The sequence below is a fragment of the Orcinus orca genome, chromosome 4 (assembly GCF_937001465.1).
Source record: "Orcinus orca chromosome 4, mOrcOrc1.1, whole genome shotgun sequence".
Taxonomy (NCBI): domain Eukaryota; kingdom Metazoa; phylum Chordata; class Mammalia; order Artiodactyla; family Delphinidae; genus Orcinus; species Orcinus orca.
In genome coordinates this window covers 148,545,084-148,564,440 of record NC_064562.1, presented here as the reverse complement: position 1 = coordinate 148,564,440, position 19,357 = coordinate 148,545,084, and the positions used below count along the sequence as shown (strand labels likewise).

The window sequence follows — 19,357 nt, the reverse complement described above, 5'->3', positions numbered from 1 at the left end:
ATAGCATTAAGTCACCCTCATAGACTCAGGAAATACAGTCTTTGGAATAAATGGTAGTCTCCCATTCTGCTTCTTGAGTTTCATCTGATGCCATTTACTCCAAGTATATAATGTCCCCCCAAAATGCCCATTTTAAAAATCATTAGTCACCACTACCCTTGTCTAGGCTTCTATTTTGTTTTTTGCCCTTGTCCTATTCTGTCTAGAATTTGTATTTATTATCAGAAATCCTATGTAGAGTCTTGAACTCAACTTCAGCACCCCAGTGCCATAATATTGTCTTTTTCTTACCTCTTATTCCTCTAAAAAATGACTTTGTATCCTATGTTGAATACTATTGACTTTTTCTCATCCCAGTCTCTGAGCTTTGCTTACTTTTTTCTAGGTGCTCAATCTGACCTGTATTATTATAGATATCTTTAAAAATAGAAAAAAATAAATAAACAGAGAGATATAAATTTTGAATGTCTGTGGCTAGTTTACTTTTCTGGGTTAGTCTAAGTATCTGTCAGTACCTTACCCATCTTTGTGTGTGGCTACTGTTCTAGGTGCTACATAAAATATTTTTCCTCCCAGATAGCAGAATATGTCTTGAGATTTTATAGATATCATAGGAAGGATGGTGACTTAATTCGGGAGTGTACTGATCCAAAGTAGAGGTAGAACAGTCATAGAGCAATTCCCAACAGGAAGCTGGATTAATGGCAAGAGAGCAATAATTTGAATATTATAAACAAGTCCATTGTTAATGGGCTTAGGTTTCAAGATGTCCAACTTGCCCCATTCATTTAACTCCTTAGCCACCACTGAACTGATTGTACAGGAATTTTTTTTAAAGTCTTAAAGGTCAATAATATTGAGAGAGAATACAACAGAATATAGGATATTTTGAAAGATACATAGCAGACGAAGGACTGTTTTACAGCCGAAAGTGTGAATGAAGAAGTGATGGTGAAATATCTGGAAGTTAGTATAAGAAAGAGATCACAAAATTTCTAGTCTAAGGCCAGAATATTGGAATTTAACTTCTGACAACACAAAATAGAATTTAGGCTTAGAGTTTAGGCTTGTGAGGGAGTAATTCCAAGGAGCAAGACTATAACAAAAGGGATTAACTGGAGGTCCATATATGTAATATAAGTTAATGGGAATTGCCAGAGAGATTACATATGTCCAAAATAAGATAAAAGACTTAAATGAATAATTCAGGAAGTCTAATATCCAAGTAATTGAAACTTCCAGAAAGAGAGACCAGAGTAAACAGAGGAAGGGAAATTATCAAAGACACAATACAGGAAATTTCCCCAGAATTGAAGAGCATTAGTCTACATAATAAAAGAGCCCATGGGGTGCTCGGAAAAACATGGAATTATCAGTGTTACGGCACAGCTTTCAAATTTGTCTAGGACAAAGGGAAAAGGAATAAGCAATAAATAAATATTTTAAAATCTTCCAAGGATTATTAAAATAGAGCACAAATAAAAGAATAAGGAAGAATGACATTGAGCTTCTCAATAATAATATTATACCTCAAAGGACAATAAAATTACAATGAAAGGACAATTTATATTAATAACTAAAATATGACTTCCAACCTAGAATTCCATAAGATAGCAAAACTTTTAAACTATGTTAAGGACAGAATAGATTTTTCATATACACAGTGACTAAGAAAATTTAATATCTTTGACTAGGGACCTAGCTGAGAAAGGCTTCTCACATTCCAAAGAGGAAGCCAGCTTGATTTCATCTACGGACTTGATCAATGGCTTCCCTGCATCCATTCCCTTTGGTGATATCCTCTCAAGAAGAGTCTTCACTTTGTCATGTGACTTGTTTTGAACAGTGGGATAACAGTAAACTTGATGAAAGCAGGGATTTGAAAGAGCGCTTGCACATTAGCTTTCCTTTGGGTTCTATAAATTGCCCTGAGACAATGTCAAGAGAACAGGGTTAGTCTGCTGGAGAACTGTGAGAGACTTATGTATGTGGGAAACCTGTGAAGGGTAGTTGAGTCAACCATACTACCTGAGACCCTACTAGACCAGCATGCCCCAAGCTGACCTAGACAACTAAACATAAATATATGAGTGAGCTCGGCCAAGATCAGCCAAGTCCCACACAGTCAGCAGACCCCCCCACCCCTCCCCGCCTTAAGAAAAATTTCAATAACTATCTTTTGGCTTTTTATTTTAAACCACTAGACCACTAAATATATATAACAAAGATATGGCCAACTAACAGAAGTAAAATCTAAAATGGGTTAATTTGGGCAGAGTAGGACTGAGGGGTGCAGTGTATATGCTTTCTCTCATTATAGCCTTTTAGTAGCAAATAATGTTTTTAAATCACAAGCATGTTTTAAATTTTTTAAATGATGATTAATAGGGCCCTACATAAATCATTCTGTGCCAAAGGAGTTTCAGTGTTTATGTTGTTGCTGTTTTGTTTGATGTGAATGAGAGAGAAAAAGTAAAAATCGAGGAATACACTTGGGTTGGGGGAATATGAATGCTGTCTTCTAGCCTGAAAACATGAAGATCTAGAATAATAAGTAGCTGACAAGAACCTAGAAACCTTAGGAATAGAGCTAGGTTTCTGTTGAGGCAAGACTGAAATTGATGTAGTTTGTTTTCTAAGGAACAGAGCTTCCTGGGGAGCACAGACCATTGTACGTAAAGGAGTTTTGGAGGCAGAAGTTGACAGTAAGGGACTGTATTTTTGCCTTTGATTGAGAAACTAGGCATAAAAGGTACAGATCAACTTAAAAACTTTGAATACACCTCTGTTTAAAATATTTTTTGGTGTGAGAATTGCTTGAAAACCCCAGGTTTTTCTGGGCTTGGACTTCTGCAGAAATTTTATAAAGAGTTCACATGCAAATGTAAAATGCAGCTCAGACTCTAATTTCAGTATCCCAATACGGAAATACCTGATTCTAAATTAATAAACTGGTGTTTGTACAAGAATGCATGGATTACAGCTGTTAGCCAAGGAAATACTTCTGTCAAGATAGTGAAAATAGAAGCTTTTCCTTTATCTGAGGAGTATGCAGGATGAAAATACATGACTGGAAATTCCAACGTATCATTTAAAAAGACAGTTAGGTTTCAAAGTCTCCTTTAACTAGAGGACAAAACTTTTAAGTATAGTGTGATATAAATGTGCCCAAGTAATCACTGTGCTTTGATGGAGCAAAGGTTATCATTCAAAGTAAACCCGTTTCTTCTTCTGTATGGAACAGACATTACAAGAGATAAATAAGCTAACAACACAGTCATTAAGCAAGGATAAAAATGCTCAGTGATTCTGTATTTAACAAGAATATATTAATAATAACTTCAAGTGTATCAGCCCCCCATAATCTCCTTGAGTCTCCCTCAAGCACACAAAGAAGCCTTCCAACTCAGTAAGCACAGAAGCATACAAGATCAAGACAAATCAACTAATCTCTGCTGTCCACATTCCCACCCTAAGTACCCACATAGACATTGTTGAATAAAGAGTGATTTCTCTGCTAATCCCCACCCATTTCCAATCACACTGGGAGCCCCAGACCCCTGTACGCATGTATGTATCTATGTATTAAAAACCACTAGTAATCTCTCTCATCTTTAATTTACCCAAATATGATAGGTCAAATAACTCAAATTGATCTTATATAAATTCTTAAAATAGCCAATGTTCTTCAACAAATAACACTTTGACAATATGGTATCATCTAGTTAAATAAAGAGAAATTTAAAGGAATGTGAATGATTGCACTGCTTTGTAACATATATCTGCTAACTTGTGATTTCCTATGAGAGTAAGGAAAAGAACCAGGAAGATTGTTTTCTTAGGTGGATGTTTAATGAGATCCTTCCTCCTGCAGGTTGCAGTGAATGCTACAGACTGAATTCAACTAACATGTGTATTATCCACTACTGAAAGAAAATAAAAGATGATCTCTAGTGCTACATACATTAAAGGCGGAACTGATAATATTCTTTTGTTGTGAGAATGTTGAAAATGGTGCCCATAAGAACTCAGGCTGAAAGTCACCAGAAGCCAGGTTCAAATATACATGAAAATGCAGAACCAATAATCTCCGTTAATGAGATTGGAAGAAACAGGGCTCATTTAGGTTGACAATTATTCATGGATGTGGAATATGGAAGAGAGAAGGTAGTCTATTATCTAATCACATGACCTGAGTAGAGTTAAGAAGTAACAGATGACCTGGGACACTTCTCAAACCATCAAAACTCAAGTAAGAAGTATATAAATTTTAATATAAAATAGTGAAAAATTGTGACATCTTATTTTTGCTTCTGAGATCAGAATAATACACAAATCTCAATTTTGCTTAACATATATTTGAACTTAACATGAATGAGAAGTTTCAATAATGACTACGCTGGGAATTTTTGTTTTTGCCTAATTACATGCATGGCCATAAAGTATAAGTGAATCCTCATCATATCATCATGTAAAGGACCTCCTGAAGATCCTTGTTTTCTTGTATATTTATTTTCCTGGATATAATCACCATAGTTCAAGCTCTGGATTTCCACACTTTAAAATGCTCAAAAGCTGCTGATATACTGTTGTTTAATCACAACCTATTTCTAAATGACCTCATGAAAGAATTGACCAAAGAGAACCCTAGTAAGACATGGCTTAATAATTTTAGGTAAAACTTGGACTTGGTTGCCCTTCTTAATCATAATGGCAAAACGCTCAGATTTTCTTTTCAAGGACTAGTTAAAATTATTTTTGAAATTGGCAAGGGTGGAAGAGGGAACCGCTACTGTGCTTGGCTTTGTGAGTGTGTGTGCATGTGTATGTGGGGAGAGGTTGTCAAATGAGAACACGGGAAGCGAAACTGAGCTTTTGTCTTACAATATACGCTTACCCTAAAAGAGGAGTATTTTTGCACCAAAACATATATACTGTATAAGAGTACATGAGAATATATATTTATATGTATATATACATAGCGTATATTTAGTAATTTCAACGCATACATATAACTTAATTTTAAATGCCTCATATCGTTCTTATTTTTCTAATTTCACCACAGACCAGTGAATACCTGGTCTACACAGTGATGAAGAAGCAAATGCAGGTAAATGACCATGTTTGCACTAGTCTTAGCACCACTGACACAGAGAAATAGCCCCATTGGCAAATGACTATACCCTGAGTAGATACTATAGTTCCATCAAAGAGTGATACTGTCATATTGCACAGGTAGAACTTGTCACCAATTAGTCTGATATGTGGATATATTACATATATGATCTTATTTTGAAAAAAAAGAAAAAGGAAAACCTTGTACAGTCTGATATGATAATGAGAATGAAGTAGTGAAGATGATTATTATGGGAGAAGTGGAAGAAATATCACACAAGGAATACTCAAAAGCATTGGTTTATACTCTAAAGCACTAGTCTTTAACACACTATTTAAAAATATATCCAAAGATGCCCTTATCTCTGAGAATGCTATCTTAATTTCTATTAGGAATTCCAGACTTGCTATCCTCTGTTTTTCACATATTGAGATCAAAAGTCTGTGAACTGTGTGAACTACCAAACATCTATGTTCTCACAGAGTTCAATGACAGAAGAGGAATTTTGCCAGTTCCTCTAGGCTTGAACAACTTAGGGTCAAAGGAAAAAGCTAAAGGAACTAATTTATATGAGATTATTTCATTAAAAAGTCTAACTTGTCCAAAGTTGAACACTGACAATTTTTAAAATGATTAAATCCTGATTAAAATGTGGGGCTTTTCATGTGTGCATGAATGTATCTCTCTTCTTCCTTATCTAGATTTATTTGATACTTTCAATCATGGGTTATGGATAGAGAGATTTTAAAATATTGTATCATTTGTTTCTTTTTATCAAAGGGGATGTATTCACCAACACATTTCCCTAAGGGGAAAAAAATTAGCAAGCCCATATGAGAGAGGGAAGAGTGTATTACTGACTCAGCCCATAAAAGAGCATTTTAATCATTCATCAGAAACTGGAAACAGTTCTTTCTCTTGCAGTCTTAGGATGTATCATTTTCTAGACTTAATTAATTAAGTTTTCTCTACCAAAAAAAGATAAAATTGATAACACAAGAATCTGTAGAAAACTAGTCAGATTTTTTCTCTAAATTGCTTTTTTCCTATCTTGCTCTCAAAATATATTCCTCCTGCCTTAGTTGACTACAGAATAAATTGCTCCATTTCTGCAGCTGGAAATAAGAGTTCAGATTCTAAATGTCAGGGAACTTATAAAGTGAAGGCACCTTTAAAAATTCAGTGTTTTTTTTTTAAATATATATTCAGTAATCTCATGATTTTTTCTCACTTTCCCTACTAATCCCTTTCAACTCTATATATTTATAAATACTCCAATAGACCAATTAAGAATATATAAAGACAGGTATAGATATGTGCATTTAGACAAAATGATGAGATAGCATAATCAGGATAATACCCAAGGAACCTCAAAAATACCTTCAGCAGTAAAAGTATTTTATATTAATATCACTGCTTAGAAACCAGAAGCCAGTGAAGTCAAAATGATTAGCACTGTTAGTATAAAATTGTCAATGTAAGCTATTTACCATATATCAAGTATAATAAATAGATTTAAGGTAATGCAATAACTAATGTGGCTGCCTACAGTGCTGAGTTAAAATGGGATGTGAAGCTGTCCTCTTTTTTTTAAATTAACGAGCACTAAGGTTGATAAGGAATACTTCACTATAAGAGAGAATAGCACTTCTGCTTCCGATTTGTCATTCCTAATATAAAGTTCAGTTTAGAATGATTTATTATATAGAGAGTAAGCTATCTATGATCAGTTTCTATTAAAAAGGTTTCTGTATTTGCCACAATATTTATTTTCAATGCCTTCCTTTCACTGCTGATTTTCTCTATGCCTTCAAATCTTTGTTGATTCAACTCAAGGAAAAACTTCATTCACCTGAATCTATAGCCCCGTCTTCGAACTTTTGTATCCATCTTAATCATTCTCTGCAGCTCTCCATCAGGTACATCTAATGTGATTTTTCTTTGACCTCATGAAGACTCTACATATTCATTGCCATGTTTATCCCCTTCCTAACCTTGTATGAAATTTATCCTTTTTCCTACATAGCTTAGATGCTAAGATCTCTCATTTCAAACATGATTATGCCACAAGAACGGAGATTATCAGGAAAGTCAGCTGCCTTCCCCATGATTCTGTCCCTTCCCCCAATTTCGGTATTTTGTTCCTTTATATACATCCTTACTTACATCTTGCTCTTCTGACCCAGAAGAGAACACATCTGTCTTATTCTTCACAGCCTGTTTCCTGACTGTTTCAAATGCCATCCCCTCCCACTTCTCCATGACCGTGTCCTATAAATTTCTCCACTCTTCCTTGTCTCCATCTCTACCAATATATTGCCCTCAGCAAATAAACACTCTTAAATCGACTCCCTCTTAAAAATCACAGCAACAACCACAGAAGTAGCTCCCTAGACTATAAATTTCACTCAGTTATAAGCCTCTCTCTCTCCTTTTTCAGGCAAACTTTTCCAAAGTGGAGTTCACATTCTCCGATTCACAAAAGAGGCAGTGCCTCCCAGGGTTTGGTGCAGGCTGGAATCCTGTGTGACTTATTCCTTGCGATGTAACATTAGGCAAGTTATTTAAACTGTCATTGAAATTTTCTGTATCCGTAAAAAGAGATAACATATGCTCACTATGGGTATGTGAGAACTAAATTATTTAAATTATGCAAGGAATTTAGTATACAAGAGTGATAGCTTGTGTACCGTCCAGTTGATTCTTCTGTATCTTTTCCCACACCTTTTGTCCACTCCCAGTAGTACCTTATATCTTAAGACTTTCATCATTTCTCACCTAGGTTACTCGACAACTTCTTAATTTGTTTTATTGCCTACTACCAACTTGCTCTACCCCATTTTTGTCACTCAACTACAAGAGTGCTTATTATTTTCACAAGGAATCTTCCCCTGTTACTGCCTGGTCAACACTTTTAAAGGATTCTCATTACCAAGCAGTGTTCCAAAAAGTTTTATCTAATTATTTGCATTAGAATTACCTGGGATGTTGGCTAAAAATGAGTATGTCAAAGCCCTACCTTCTGAATCAGAAGCTTTAGACAATTACATACCACTGCATTGTAGGCAGTGCATTCCCATTTATTTTGCATTAAATATAAGGCCTATAATAATTGCACATTATCCTACATCATACTGAACTTTTACTGAATTTTCCCAGACATGGACCGTTTCCTCATATTGTATTGCCTTTGTATATGACTCCCCAGAAACATGGAATATTTCCATATTAATTAATTCTTCAAGACTCCCCTGCTTCAGGAAGTTTCCATTGACTATCAACTTCCATCTCTCCTCCCTCACGCTTATATGGGTTTAATGCCCTTACTGCCACTTATGTTTATACTATCATTATACGTACCTCACTTTAATGTCTTTCCCATCAAATTGTAATTTTCTTCAAGAAAGAAAAAAGTCTTTTATCTCTGCATCCTGAGCACTTAGCACATTGTATTGTTCATAATAAGGACTGTACATTGTCTCGTCTCTCCATCACTAACCTAGTTATCTATCCATCTACTTATTTATCTATGTACTTGTAAATACATTTATTTCTTTATCTGTTCATGGATTTATTACAGCAAGCATCAATTAGTTCATTCAATTACATAAAATATAAAATAAATTTATCAGCTATGTAAAGGGAATAAACAAAGAAAGTGAGACAACTTTATCATAGAAGAAAATGTATATCCAAACCTACCCTAATGACTTATACACCTACCTACATTACGACAAATGAGATTTGTCCTTTACACAATAGCCATTGTCCATGAAAAAGTCAACATCATCAAATTGCTCAGTGAGAATTCTCCTGGAGTTCAGAAATACTGAAATTAATAAAGAACACCGTCTTCAATAACATTGTTGCTAAGCCTATGCTATGCTTTCACAGAACCCCAGCTATCTATATTACACAGCAGTTAGATAGAGCCATCTGACTGAGTTCTGTCCGAAGTAATATGGAAAGAAGTAAAGTTTATCGAATCCAGGTATGGCCTCTAACATACTTTTCATGAGACCTCCCATGCTCTCCCCCCTCCCTCTTCTCTAGTCCAGAGGGGGGCATCCAGTGGGGGGCTCTGAGGCTGTCACAGTGAGAAAGCCACTGGATAGAAGGACCTTGAGTCTCTCAATAACCAAACAGAAGGCTGCCCAACTAGACTGAGATGGAAAACATAAGTAAGCTTCTATTGTGTTCAGTAACCAAAAATTGTTTTGTTTTGTTTTGAATTTTATAATAATTAGCCAATTTTAGCTCAAAAAAAATTGTCACGGTTGATCCCTCAATGAGCTAGTTCCTTAGGATTTTTGTTTTCATAATTACTTTAGCCATAGATAATGGCCCCCCCAAAATGCATTTTTTTCTGAAGTACAGATACAATTACTAGGTACACAGATTTCTGATGATCTGGTGTAATCTAAGAATATACTTTAAATGTATGGATGACTTCATGGATTGACTATTTATTTTTAAAGTAATCCTCACTCGATATATTATGTTTCTTATCCTGGCTTTTGATAAATAGTCTAGAACTGCGAAGTCGTGGGTGCTTCTTAAGTTTAAATAAAAGAGTGAATTAATTTAATACATCTCAATTATTTCCCCTGGGGCTCTAGTTAAGAGAATAAAGAAAAAAAATTATGGAGAATAGAATAGAGGTCAAAACTTCCATATATGAAGACAAAGCACCTACTTTAAACTGATTTAAGAACAGAATTTCAGGAATGGTTTTTCTATTCCTTAAAGCTCTAGCATTAATCTTTCTGCTAATGCTAATTCTTTTTTTTTTTTTTTTGGCTGCATTGGGTCTTCATTGCTGCACTCCGGCTTTTTCTAGTTGTGGTGAGTGGGGGCTGCTCTTCGTTGTGGTGCATGGGCTTCTCATTGCAGTGGCTTCTCTTGTTGCAGAGCATGGGCTCTAGGCTGGTGCCCTTCATTAGTTGCAGCACGCAGGCTCAGTAGTTGTGGCCCATGGGCCCTAGAGTGCGTGGGCTTCAGCAGTTGCGGCATGTGGGCTCAGTAGTTGCAGAGTACGGGCTCTAGGGTGCACGGGCTTCAGTAGTTGTGGTGTGCAGGCTCAGCAGTTGTGGCTCATGGGCTCTAGAGCACAGGCTCAGTAATTGTGGTGCACAGGCTTAGTCTGTGGCATGTGCGATCTTCCTGGACCAGGGACTGAACCCGTGTCCCCTGACTTGGCAGGCGGATTCTTAACTACTGTGCCACCAGGGAAGTCCCTCTGCTAATTCTAATTCCAACTATATCCGTGTAAGCTCTGAAATGCCCTGAGGATATAGAGTGACATTAAATGCAAGTCTAGCTGGTGATGGGTGAAGATCAGGTTTCTCTTACACTAGTAATCCTAATGGTATTATGGATATTTAAATATGGGTTAAAAATCATAGAAACAGCAATATCTTTATGTTACCTTTGTCTAAGATAGTTTTACAAGGTGATTTGTATGTTCTCAAAGATACTGGTAACTGAAAACAAACATAGAGACACACTTCTCAAATATTCAATGGAAAAGGGTACAAATCACAATTGAAGTTGCCGATAGGTAATTCTTTCAAGGATCAGTGGTTGAGCTCAATATGGATGGGTATGGACTAAATTTTATATTCTTTTTTTTTTAAACTTTAACATTTTTATTGATAATATCTGGAGGAGGTAACATCCAACTGACACAAATCCAAGTAGAAATAAGGCAACATGATTGTGATACAGTGAAGAAGGGGGAAGTAACATGACGTTTCCCTGGAGCCTCATAGAAATAAAGATCGACTTACATGTTTATAGAATACTGTCCCCTGTGTATCTAAAGCTTCAAGCATTAAAAAGGCACAGTGGAAATAAGCTCAATTCATAGTACTCTCAGGTAGAGCTACTAGACACGTTTTGCTTATGGGTAATGTTGACGTCTATGTTAAACAGAGGTTTTGCCCCGGCAATGTACCTTCCTCTCATTTGCTCATTCCTTTTCTTTGGAGGGTTCTTTTTTCTGAATCAACCACACCTCATTTTTTCTATCAAGCAATTCGAAAGGACTGTTGTAGGCTGCGGTGTAGTAAACCTTTTCATCGAAAACTTTTCCTTCTTCCCTCAAAATGCTTGCTAATGTCAAGAGTTGTTCTTGATTCCTTTGGGCACTAGAGAATCCATCGAAAGACCGTACAAACACCGTCATTTCAGCTCTGTCTTCAATGAAGACATCTGACTCTGAAGGCCTGGGGGGATCAGATTGCTGTTCAGAGGGGATATACAGGGAAATGGTAATGGTAGACTCGCTAAAAGGACCTGAACCGGGCTCCACGTAGCTTGTCACTGGAGCTGTCATCTTTATTTTCATCTCTTTCTCGTTTTTGCCTTGAATGTAGCCGTTCAGCCTTGTGAAGCCAGTCTGCATGGCCGAATCCCAGTCCATAGACTCAACCGAAGTGCTGACCCACTTCGCAGGTCCGTAGTGTCGGATCTCATAACTTCCAGGCTGGGGACTCGTGTCCTCCGGGGCTTCCCAGCCCGGCGTCTCTGCGAGGGCCTCCGAGCCCTCGGCTGCCCCGGGATCGGGCTCCAGCACCTCGGCCATGGGCGGCGCCGACACTCCGAGAAAGAGGCCGGTGAGCTGCCAAATTTTATATTCTTATTCAAAGCATTTTCACCACAACCATCACGTCTTTGACCAAAATTAATGCTGTAATTCTCTCACAATTCTGATTTTCTCGTGATATTTTGAGCACTTCTTGCTTATGGTTAATAATCTGGTGTGTGTGGTAAGAAATTCTTCCCAGTGTTTTCCCCCTATTTTCCAGCCAAGGAAGGGTGGAGGCATGTGAAAATAAAAACTAATGGGGAAATGAATGCTAACAAATATTTGCTATGTTTTGAGTAAAGGACTGGGTCAATTTTCAGGTCATTCTATGTAAATCTCTCCTTATATTTGAAAAATTCAACTGCAAGAAAGGGTATGGAATTACAATATAAAATGCAAGTTTACATGACAGGACCTGAGATTCTAGCATCATCTTCATTTACCAAAATGAAAAAAAAATAGCTTTTTTTCTTTTAAAAAAACGTTGCGTCTTCAATTACTTAACTAGGTCGTAGTTAAGTTGTGTATATAAAGTTGCGAAAGTAGTTTCCATAAACCATCCGTAGAAAGCAGTCTTTTTACCTTGGTCTCACTGCCCTTGCCTAAGGGAATAAAAGCATAGCTACAAGTCATCCTACCTCTTGTCCATTTTAAGTACCGTGTATGGTCATTATTTTACCAGTCTTTCTCTCATTTGCATGCATCTCAGCCTCCATTTCATTAAGCTGTCAGTGTCAGGCTGAAAGGAACTTTTCCTTATCTGAGCTGATAGATAGCAGTGAAGCTTGTTCCCTTGTGTCCGCATCTTTCAGTGAAAGAGCAAGATTGGGAAACAGATTTATAACATACATGGATGCACTGAATTAGAAAAGACAGTTTCAGAGCAATGACATGCTTTTTTTCTCCTCTGGTGCACACTCCACTGAGATATGTCAAATACACTGTATTAAAGCTTTACACGTTTTAAAAGGTTGGAAACCTTTTCCAACCTCTTTCTTTTGTTGGTTTTGTTGCTGATATTTTTTTCATTCTTCCTTGTATTGTTTTGTTTATATTTCCTCTGAATTAGGAACACACTTTCTAGACTGCTATATTGGGAAGAGGGTTATAAGTGATAGTTTCCCCTCTTACCTTCTGTGCCTAATTGTTAAAAGGGGACCAGCAACTAAATTTCTTAAAGGAAAACCTTACAAAAAAGTAAATCTGTCACATCAGCAGAGCAGTCCACATCCATCAATGAAGGATGAAGTTCTCCCCATTTATGATAAAGAGCCACTGCTGGAATAAAGATGCTTTGAAAGTCATTTCTAAGGTGAAATTAATCCCTTACTTAAAGGAAATGAAAATAAATTCAGGAGCTTTAAGTTTTTAATCATTAAAAAAATATTTATTTATTTATTTGGCTGCATCGGGTCTTAGTTGCAGCACGCACGATCTTTGTTGCCACGTGCAGGATCTTTACTTGCGGCACGCAAACTCTTAATTGAAGCATGTGGGATCTAGTTCCCTGACCAGGAATCGAACCTGGGCACCCTGCATTGGGAGTGCGTAGTCTTACCCACTGGACCACCAGGGAGTTCCAAGTTTTTAATCTTTACAGCCAGCATAATGAAATAATGTGACTCATGCCAAAATTGTATGTAATGTTACCTGAGTCCACAAGTTCTGTCCATGTATCAGGGTTATTCAATCCTTATATGTAATTAATGAGACAATAAGTGCTATATTTTCAGATTTTATTTACAGATACTGTATTTTCCTAAGCAAGATCAAACTAGGTAATAAGTTTGTATGTGTTGGTTGGGAATTTTCCTGAGTCCAATATTCCCTCTAATATATGGACCTTTCCTATCAAATCCCAGAAATACAGCACATGCAGCCTGTTTTTCCACTCGCACTATGGAGCACTGTTAAATTGAAAGGGAGCGCAGAGACTTACAGCATTCAGATGGCTGTTCGGTTGATAATGGACTTCCTGTAATATTCATTGTAGACCCAATGCATATTGAAATAATGCAACAAATGTCATGAAATTCACCACTCCTAACTCTCTGTTACTCCTCTGAACTCAAGCACATTCATTCTGAAACACTTATTAGAAGTCCACTGTGTTTAGGAATGTGGTAGGTACCAGGAATACACCGGTCAACAACACAAAGCTTACCCTACCTTGAGGAACCTTACGGTGGTCTAATTTGGGGTGAAAAGTATATGTAGGTTATTACAAAATAATGTGACTTTAATGTGATAACGATATGTATAGATAGATATGAGAATATATATGGAAATGCATTTTGTGCTGGGATTTCTGGGAAGCTTTCTGGGAGAAAATGATGGAAAATCAGATTGCTAAGCAATGAGTAAGAATCAGGAAAGTGAAAAGATAACACAAGAAAGAACCAAAAACATGACTGAAACTCAAATCTAACATAACTGTTGTGTAACTGTGCTAAGTACAAGGTTTCCACATTTATTCTTCTCAACAGTCTCACACAGTAAGAACACTTAAATCCTGATTATAGGTAAGAAAATTAAGGCTCAGAGATATAAACAGATTATTTATGGTCACACAGCTAATGAGTGGAATATCCATCTGATGAAAACATTTCTCCTCCATTGGACTGTAATTTCCAGGAATGACAGAACCACCATACACAGTGTGCACTCAATTTTTGATTGTTAAAATTAATGAATGTGTGAATGATTCCAATGTCATCCACTTATTTTTATAGTATGCTTTTATTGTACTAGGCAGAGACAACAGTTTGTATAAATGCCTGGAGGCCAGGTAAAATATGATGGATGCTTTTAGAGATCTGAAAGTGCACTAGCCTAACCAAAACTTTTATTACTTATTTAAAAATTCCCAAATGTAATACAACACTTTTTTTTTTCTCTAAAATTTTATCTGCATGGCACGGTAAGACAGTGGCCTGTTACATATTATTAGGTGTCTCCCTGTAAATGTGATTTAAAAAGTAAAACGTTAGATTTGAGTTTCAGGGGAGACATTTACTTGATGTGTGATCATGGAGAAATAAACATATGAACGTTTTCCCATGTGTAAAATGCCATAAAAATGATACCTTTCCACCAGCCTATTGTAAGGTTTAAATTGAACTGCCTATATATGGTATCTATCACAGTACCTGTGACACTGAGTACTCAGTGAATGTTAGTATCCTTTCCCTTGCCCAATTTTTTAATTGAATTTATTACTTTTCATGAGTTGCTACTATTTTGTTATATCAATCTGAAAATCAGGTTTTTCTCACCTATACGATCGTTAATATAAAGCCAAAATTTTTTGGTGGTAGAAAATACATTATAAAGAATCATTCTTTGTAGTATGTTAAATTTAACATTTATTTACCTAATCATTTATTACCTAATCATTTATTTATTTGTCATTAATTTGTCATTTATTTGAAGGGACGCTCCGAATGTTAGTTCATGTTTCTTTGGAAAACAAAGACCACAAATGACAAACTATACAGCCTCTGTGTGCCATTTACTCAACAACTATATGTCACGCCTAATTTGTACAGGGCACTATACAAGGTGCCCCAAGGCATAAAACTATGAGTGAGCCTATAGCCTGTCAGGGGCCGATGATAACTAGGGTAGTGTTCGAAAGGAACGATAAGGGAAGGAAGGAAGGGAAAGATACTCTGGAATTTATAACAATATTATTTAAATACTGACTTGCTGTGGTTGGTTTGAGAGAGTAAGAAATTAAATATGACTGAGGTTTTACACCTGAGACTATAAGAATGGGGGGGGGGTCATTAGTGGAGAGAGGGAACTGAGAGGATGAAAGATTTTAAGGAGGATTCTCAGCTTAGCTCTGTTCACCTTGGACTATCTGTTCGGGATAAGTGATGTAAACTGTACCGAAAGCCATCTGGAGTTTGATCTAGAAATGAGAATTTCAAAGCTGCTTGCAAACTGATTAAATGGCAAAAGGAATTCCCAGGGAAGAAAACAGATAATTGATTAATAGCTAGCTAGCTAGCTAGCTAGCTAGATGATAGGTAGGTAAATAAAATTTTAAAAGTCAAAGATAGAACCTAAACCGGAGGAATATTTGTACTTTGAAGGAAGAAGCCTAAAGAGAAGACAGCAAAGGAAAAAGTGAAGGGTTAATAAAGAAAAAAAAAAATAAAGAAAGAGAGAGAGGTAGGAGGGAGGGAGAGAGAGAGGGAGGGAGGAAGAAAGGGAGAGAGGAGAGAAGAGAAGGGTCGAAAAGAAAGGATTGTTAGTAGAGTTTAATTTAAGGTGGTAGAAAATTCTAAGTTAAAAACTAAGAAGGGACCACTGGGTTTGGCAAATACATTTTTGTTCATTATATCGTACTCAATCGTTCCTGCTTACCTAGAACTATTTAAATTATTAAACATACCAGCCTAAGGGAGATTCAGAGACATTTGCAAATGGCAAAGAGTAAATAACCTTCTTTATCAGAGGTTTTCTGGCTTGTTTATTTCATATCTCCTAACTAGACAGAGATTATTAGAGAACATCCTGCTTACTCTCATTGATCTGACTTTTGAAAACTTAGAAAAAACTTTAGAGAATTATGTAGAACAGTAAGTTTTTTGGTAGTATGAATTCACTGACATTTTTATATTAATTTATTACGGATCAAATCATATTTTTATTACAATATTTTTTCAATTTCGTATTTTAAGATACAGCAGAAGGAAAAAGTAGTAAGACAGCACAACATCAGGAGAAACTCTCTTAGTTAAAACTATCATGTTAGTCACTGTTAAAACTTTTAATACATCTCATAATTAGACCTGCTAGCCAAGGTAAGCTTTTTTCCTCTTGTTGTTGTAAAGAAACAAGGTTTATGTAAACTTGATCAGTGATCACAAATTATCTCATTCTATTCTATTTCTTTGGCTGCTTAGCAAGATTTTTCTTCCCATTAAATTAAGTTTTTCAAATTTTCCAGAAGTCTCCCCAAAATTCTTTCTTTCAGGAAACTATTGTTTTTCATTTGTTGCTCCTGTACTATTAATGCTTGAGGAATAATTCAGATAAGCAGTTTAGAAGAATAGATTTTTTAGCTAAGTATTTTTGAAACTTATGGTTTATTTTAACTATAATCCTTTGGTTTCTATGGAAACTTCCATGGGTATGAATTATGATTATTCCAGTTGTTCTCACTGCTAAATTACCAGAATTCTTAAAAAAATTGTTTCAGCTAATGTTGGCAAACTAAGAATTGACTTCTTCTACAATCCAGAATACATACACGGCAACTGATTGATTGATTGATTGATTGATTGATTTTCGGTACGCGGGCCTCTCACTGCTGTGGCCTCTACCGTCGCGGAGCACAGGCTCCGGACGCGCAGGCCCAGCAGCGACCATGGCTCACGCTCCGCGGCACGTGGGATCCTACCGGACCGGAGCATGAACCCGCGTCCGCTGCATCGGCAGGCGGACTCTCAACCACTGCGCCACCAGGGAAGCCCACGACTGATATATTTAAAATGAAGAAACGTATGTTTAGTATTAGGGATATTTGTTTCTTTTATGCAAACATCAGAGGCAATATACACATAAACACCACAGCCTATATAAATTAAAAATAGCAATGGCTGCAATGGTTTGATGAAGAACCGAATGCATTGTTCTTTCATCTCTCATTTAGTATCACTGAGTAAGTAATGGAGCATAACTAGTTGATATACTTCCTTGTCTCATGGCTAAGTTCAACCCAAGTTGAACAGATTTCCTAGAGGCTGAACCAGTTTTGTCACCGTCCAGGCTCAAAAGGTAGGTCAGATTGACCTGGATCTACCTTTCTAGGATGTGTAAACCCAGATCTGCTTATTCTGAATGTCTTAGAATGGCTGGCACATTTCCCTCAGTAAGTCACTGAAAGGACACTACGTCACATCATGGCCATTAAGTGCTCTTTCTTCTTTTCTGAGCTTTAATTTTGGGGAGTCATGCCTCTTCTTCCACTCCATGTGGTTCTCCTAGGATTAGAACAGAAGGATATACCTACATCGCCTACTACCGAGGTGGGTTTATATCCTGAGGTGGGGCAAAAAAATAATTTGAGAAGACTTATATGTACCCTGTGAGAGAGAGAGAGAGAGCTCCTTTACTTACCCTGAGATCAGTAACTATGAGCTTGGATTGGCTAGTGATCATATTGATACCAATTATAGAGATACTGTCTGAAAATGAAGCCAACAGAGAACATAAAGAGAGAGAGAGAGAGAGAGGTGGGGTGGCGGGGTGGAGAAAAGGAAGCCAATAGTGTTTAAACCTCAGATTCTAGCTTGAGCATCATTCCTTGGCTTTCTCAGATATAAGAACTAAGAAATTACACTTTAGTCTAAAGTCCTTGGAGTTGAATATACAAAACTTGCAGTTGAAAACTTCTGCCTTATTTCAAGCATATTAGATTTAGTTTGAATTTTTCTTAGAAACCTTGTTGTATAAGAAGAAAAGGGAACATGATACTGAGCCATTATTCTCAAAATCCTCTGAAGGTCCAGAATGAGTATCATTTGGTAGGTATTCGTTTACTCGCTGACTTTTTATTGAGTGTGTATTTTGTGCCAGGCATTGTTCTAGGAAATATAAGTATGGTTATGCCCTAGATAAAGATTCTTAAACCTCTAGTGTGGAGTGGTACACATTAAACACACACATAAATAATTTCAAGTAGAAATAAATGCTACAAAGAAAAAAACAACAACAGCTAATGGGCTATTAAGGGAAGGATAGTTAGGGAAAGCTTCTTTTTTTTTTTTTTTTTGCGGTATGCGGGCCTCTCACTGTTGTGGCCTCTCCCATTGCGCAGCACAGGCTCCGGACGCGCAGGCTCAGCGGCCATGGCTCACGGGCCCAGCCGCTCCGCGGCATGTGGGATCTTCCTGGACCGGGGCACGAACCTGTGTCCCCTGCATCGGCAGGTGGACGCTCAACCACTGCGCCACCAGGAAAGCCCAGGGAAAGCTTCTTTAAACAGAATCTTGAATGATGAGGCAGCTTACCACACCATGAGCAGGGATAACACAAAAATGTAATGAGCTGTCTTGTTCAAAACACTTAAAGAAGGCCAGTACATAGAGAAGCAGTGAGTGAGGGGGAGAGCAGTAGGGGGTGATGTCAAGTGCTAGGGTCCTGTTGGCCAACCTAATGAGTGTGTATTTATTCTCATTTTAAAGGAAAATAGTTGGAACATTTTAAATAATACAGTGTTATGATATGTATTTTTTAATTACTACTAACTGTTCTGTGGAGAATATATCAAGAGAGAAAGGGTGAAGCAAGAAGACCAATGAGAACACTGTGTTGCAGCATGGGAAATAAAAACAGTACATGGAATAAGGTAGCAATGGATATAATAATAAGTGATGGGCTTAACTATGTATTTTGGAAAATAAAACTGACCAGTGGTTGGGGGATGCCGGGAGAGGGGGTGGTCCATAACAAGAGAAAGATCAGGGATGAAACTTACATGCTAAGAGGAAGGAGAAGATTGTATTCCTCCACTGCCCTTGTATTCTCAGGATTAGAGATTCTTCTGGCTTACAGAAAGAAATAGCCGTAGTGGTTTAAGTTTTGCTCTGAATTCAGAAATGGCTGATTTCAGTTCCTAACTCTACCACTGCTTAGAT

General features: G+C 37.0%; 1 protein-coding gene across 1 annotated transcript; it reads right to left on the bottom strand.

Moving 5' to 3' along the window:
- Nucleotides 1–10,730: 10,730 nt before the first annotated feature.
- LOC101282529 (heme-binding protein 2) lies at nt 10,731–11,741 on the bottom strand. The gene has a single exon (XM_004265134.4). It carries the CDS (start codon nt 11,700–11,702, stop codon nt 11,088–11,090), a length of 615 nt encoding a protein of 204 aa, XP_004265182.1. The 5' UTR covers nt 11,703–11,741; the 3' UTR covers nt 10,731–11,087.
- Between the last annotated feature and the right edge of the window lie 7,616 nt (nt 11,742–19,357).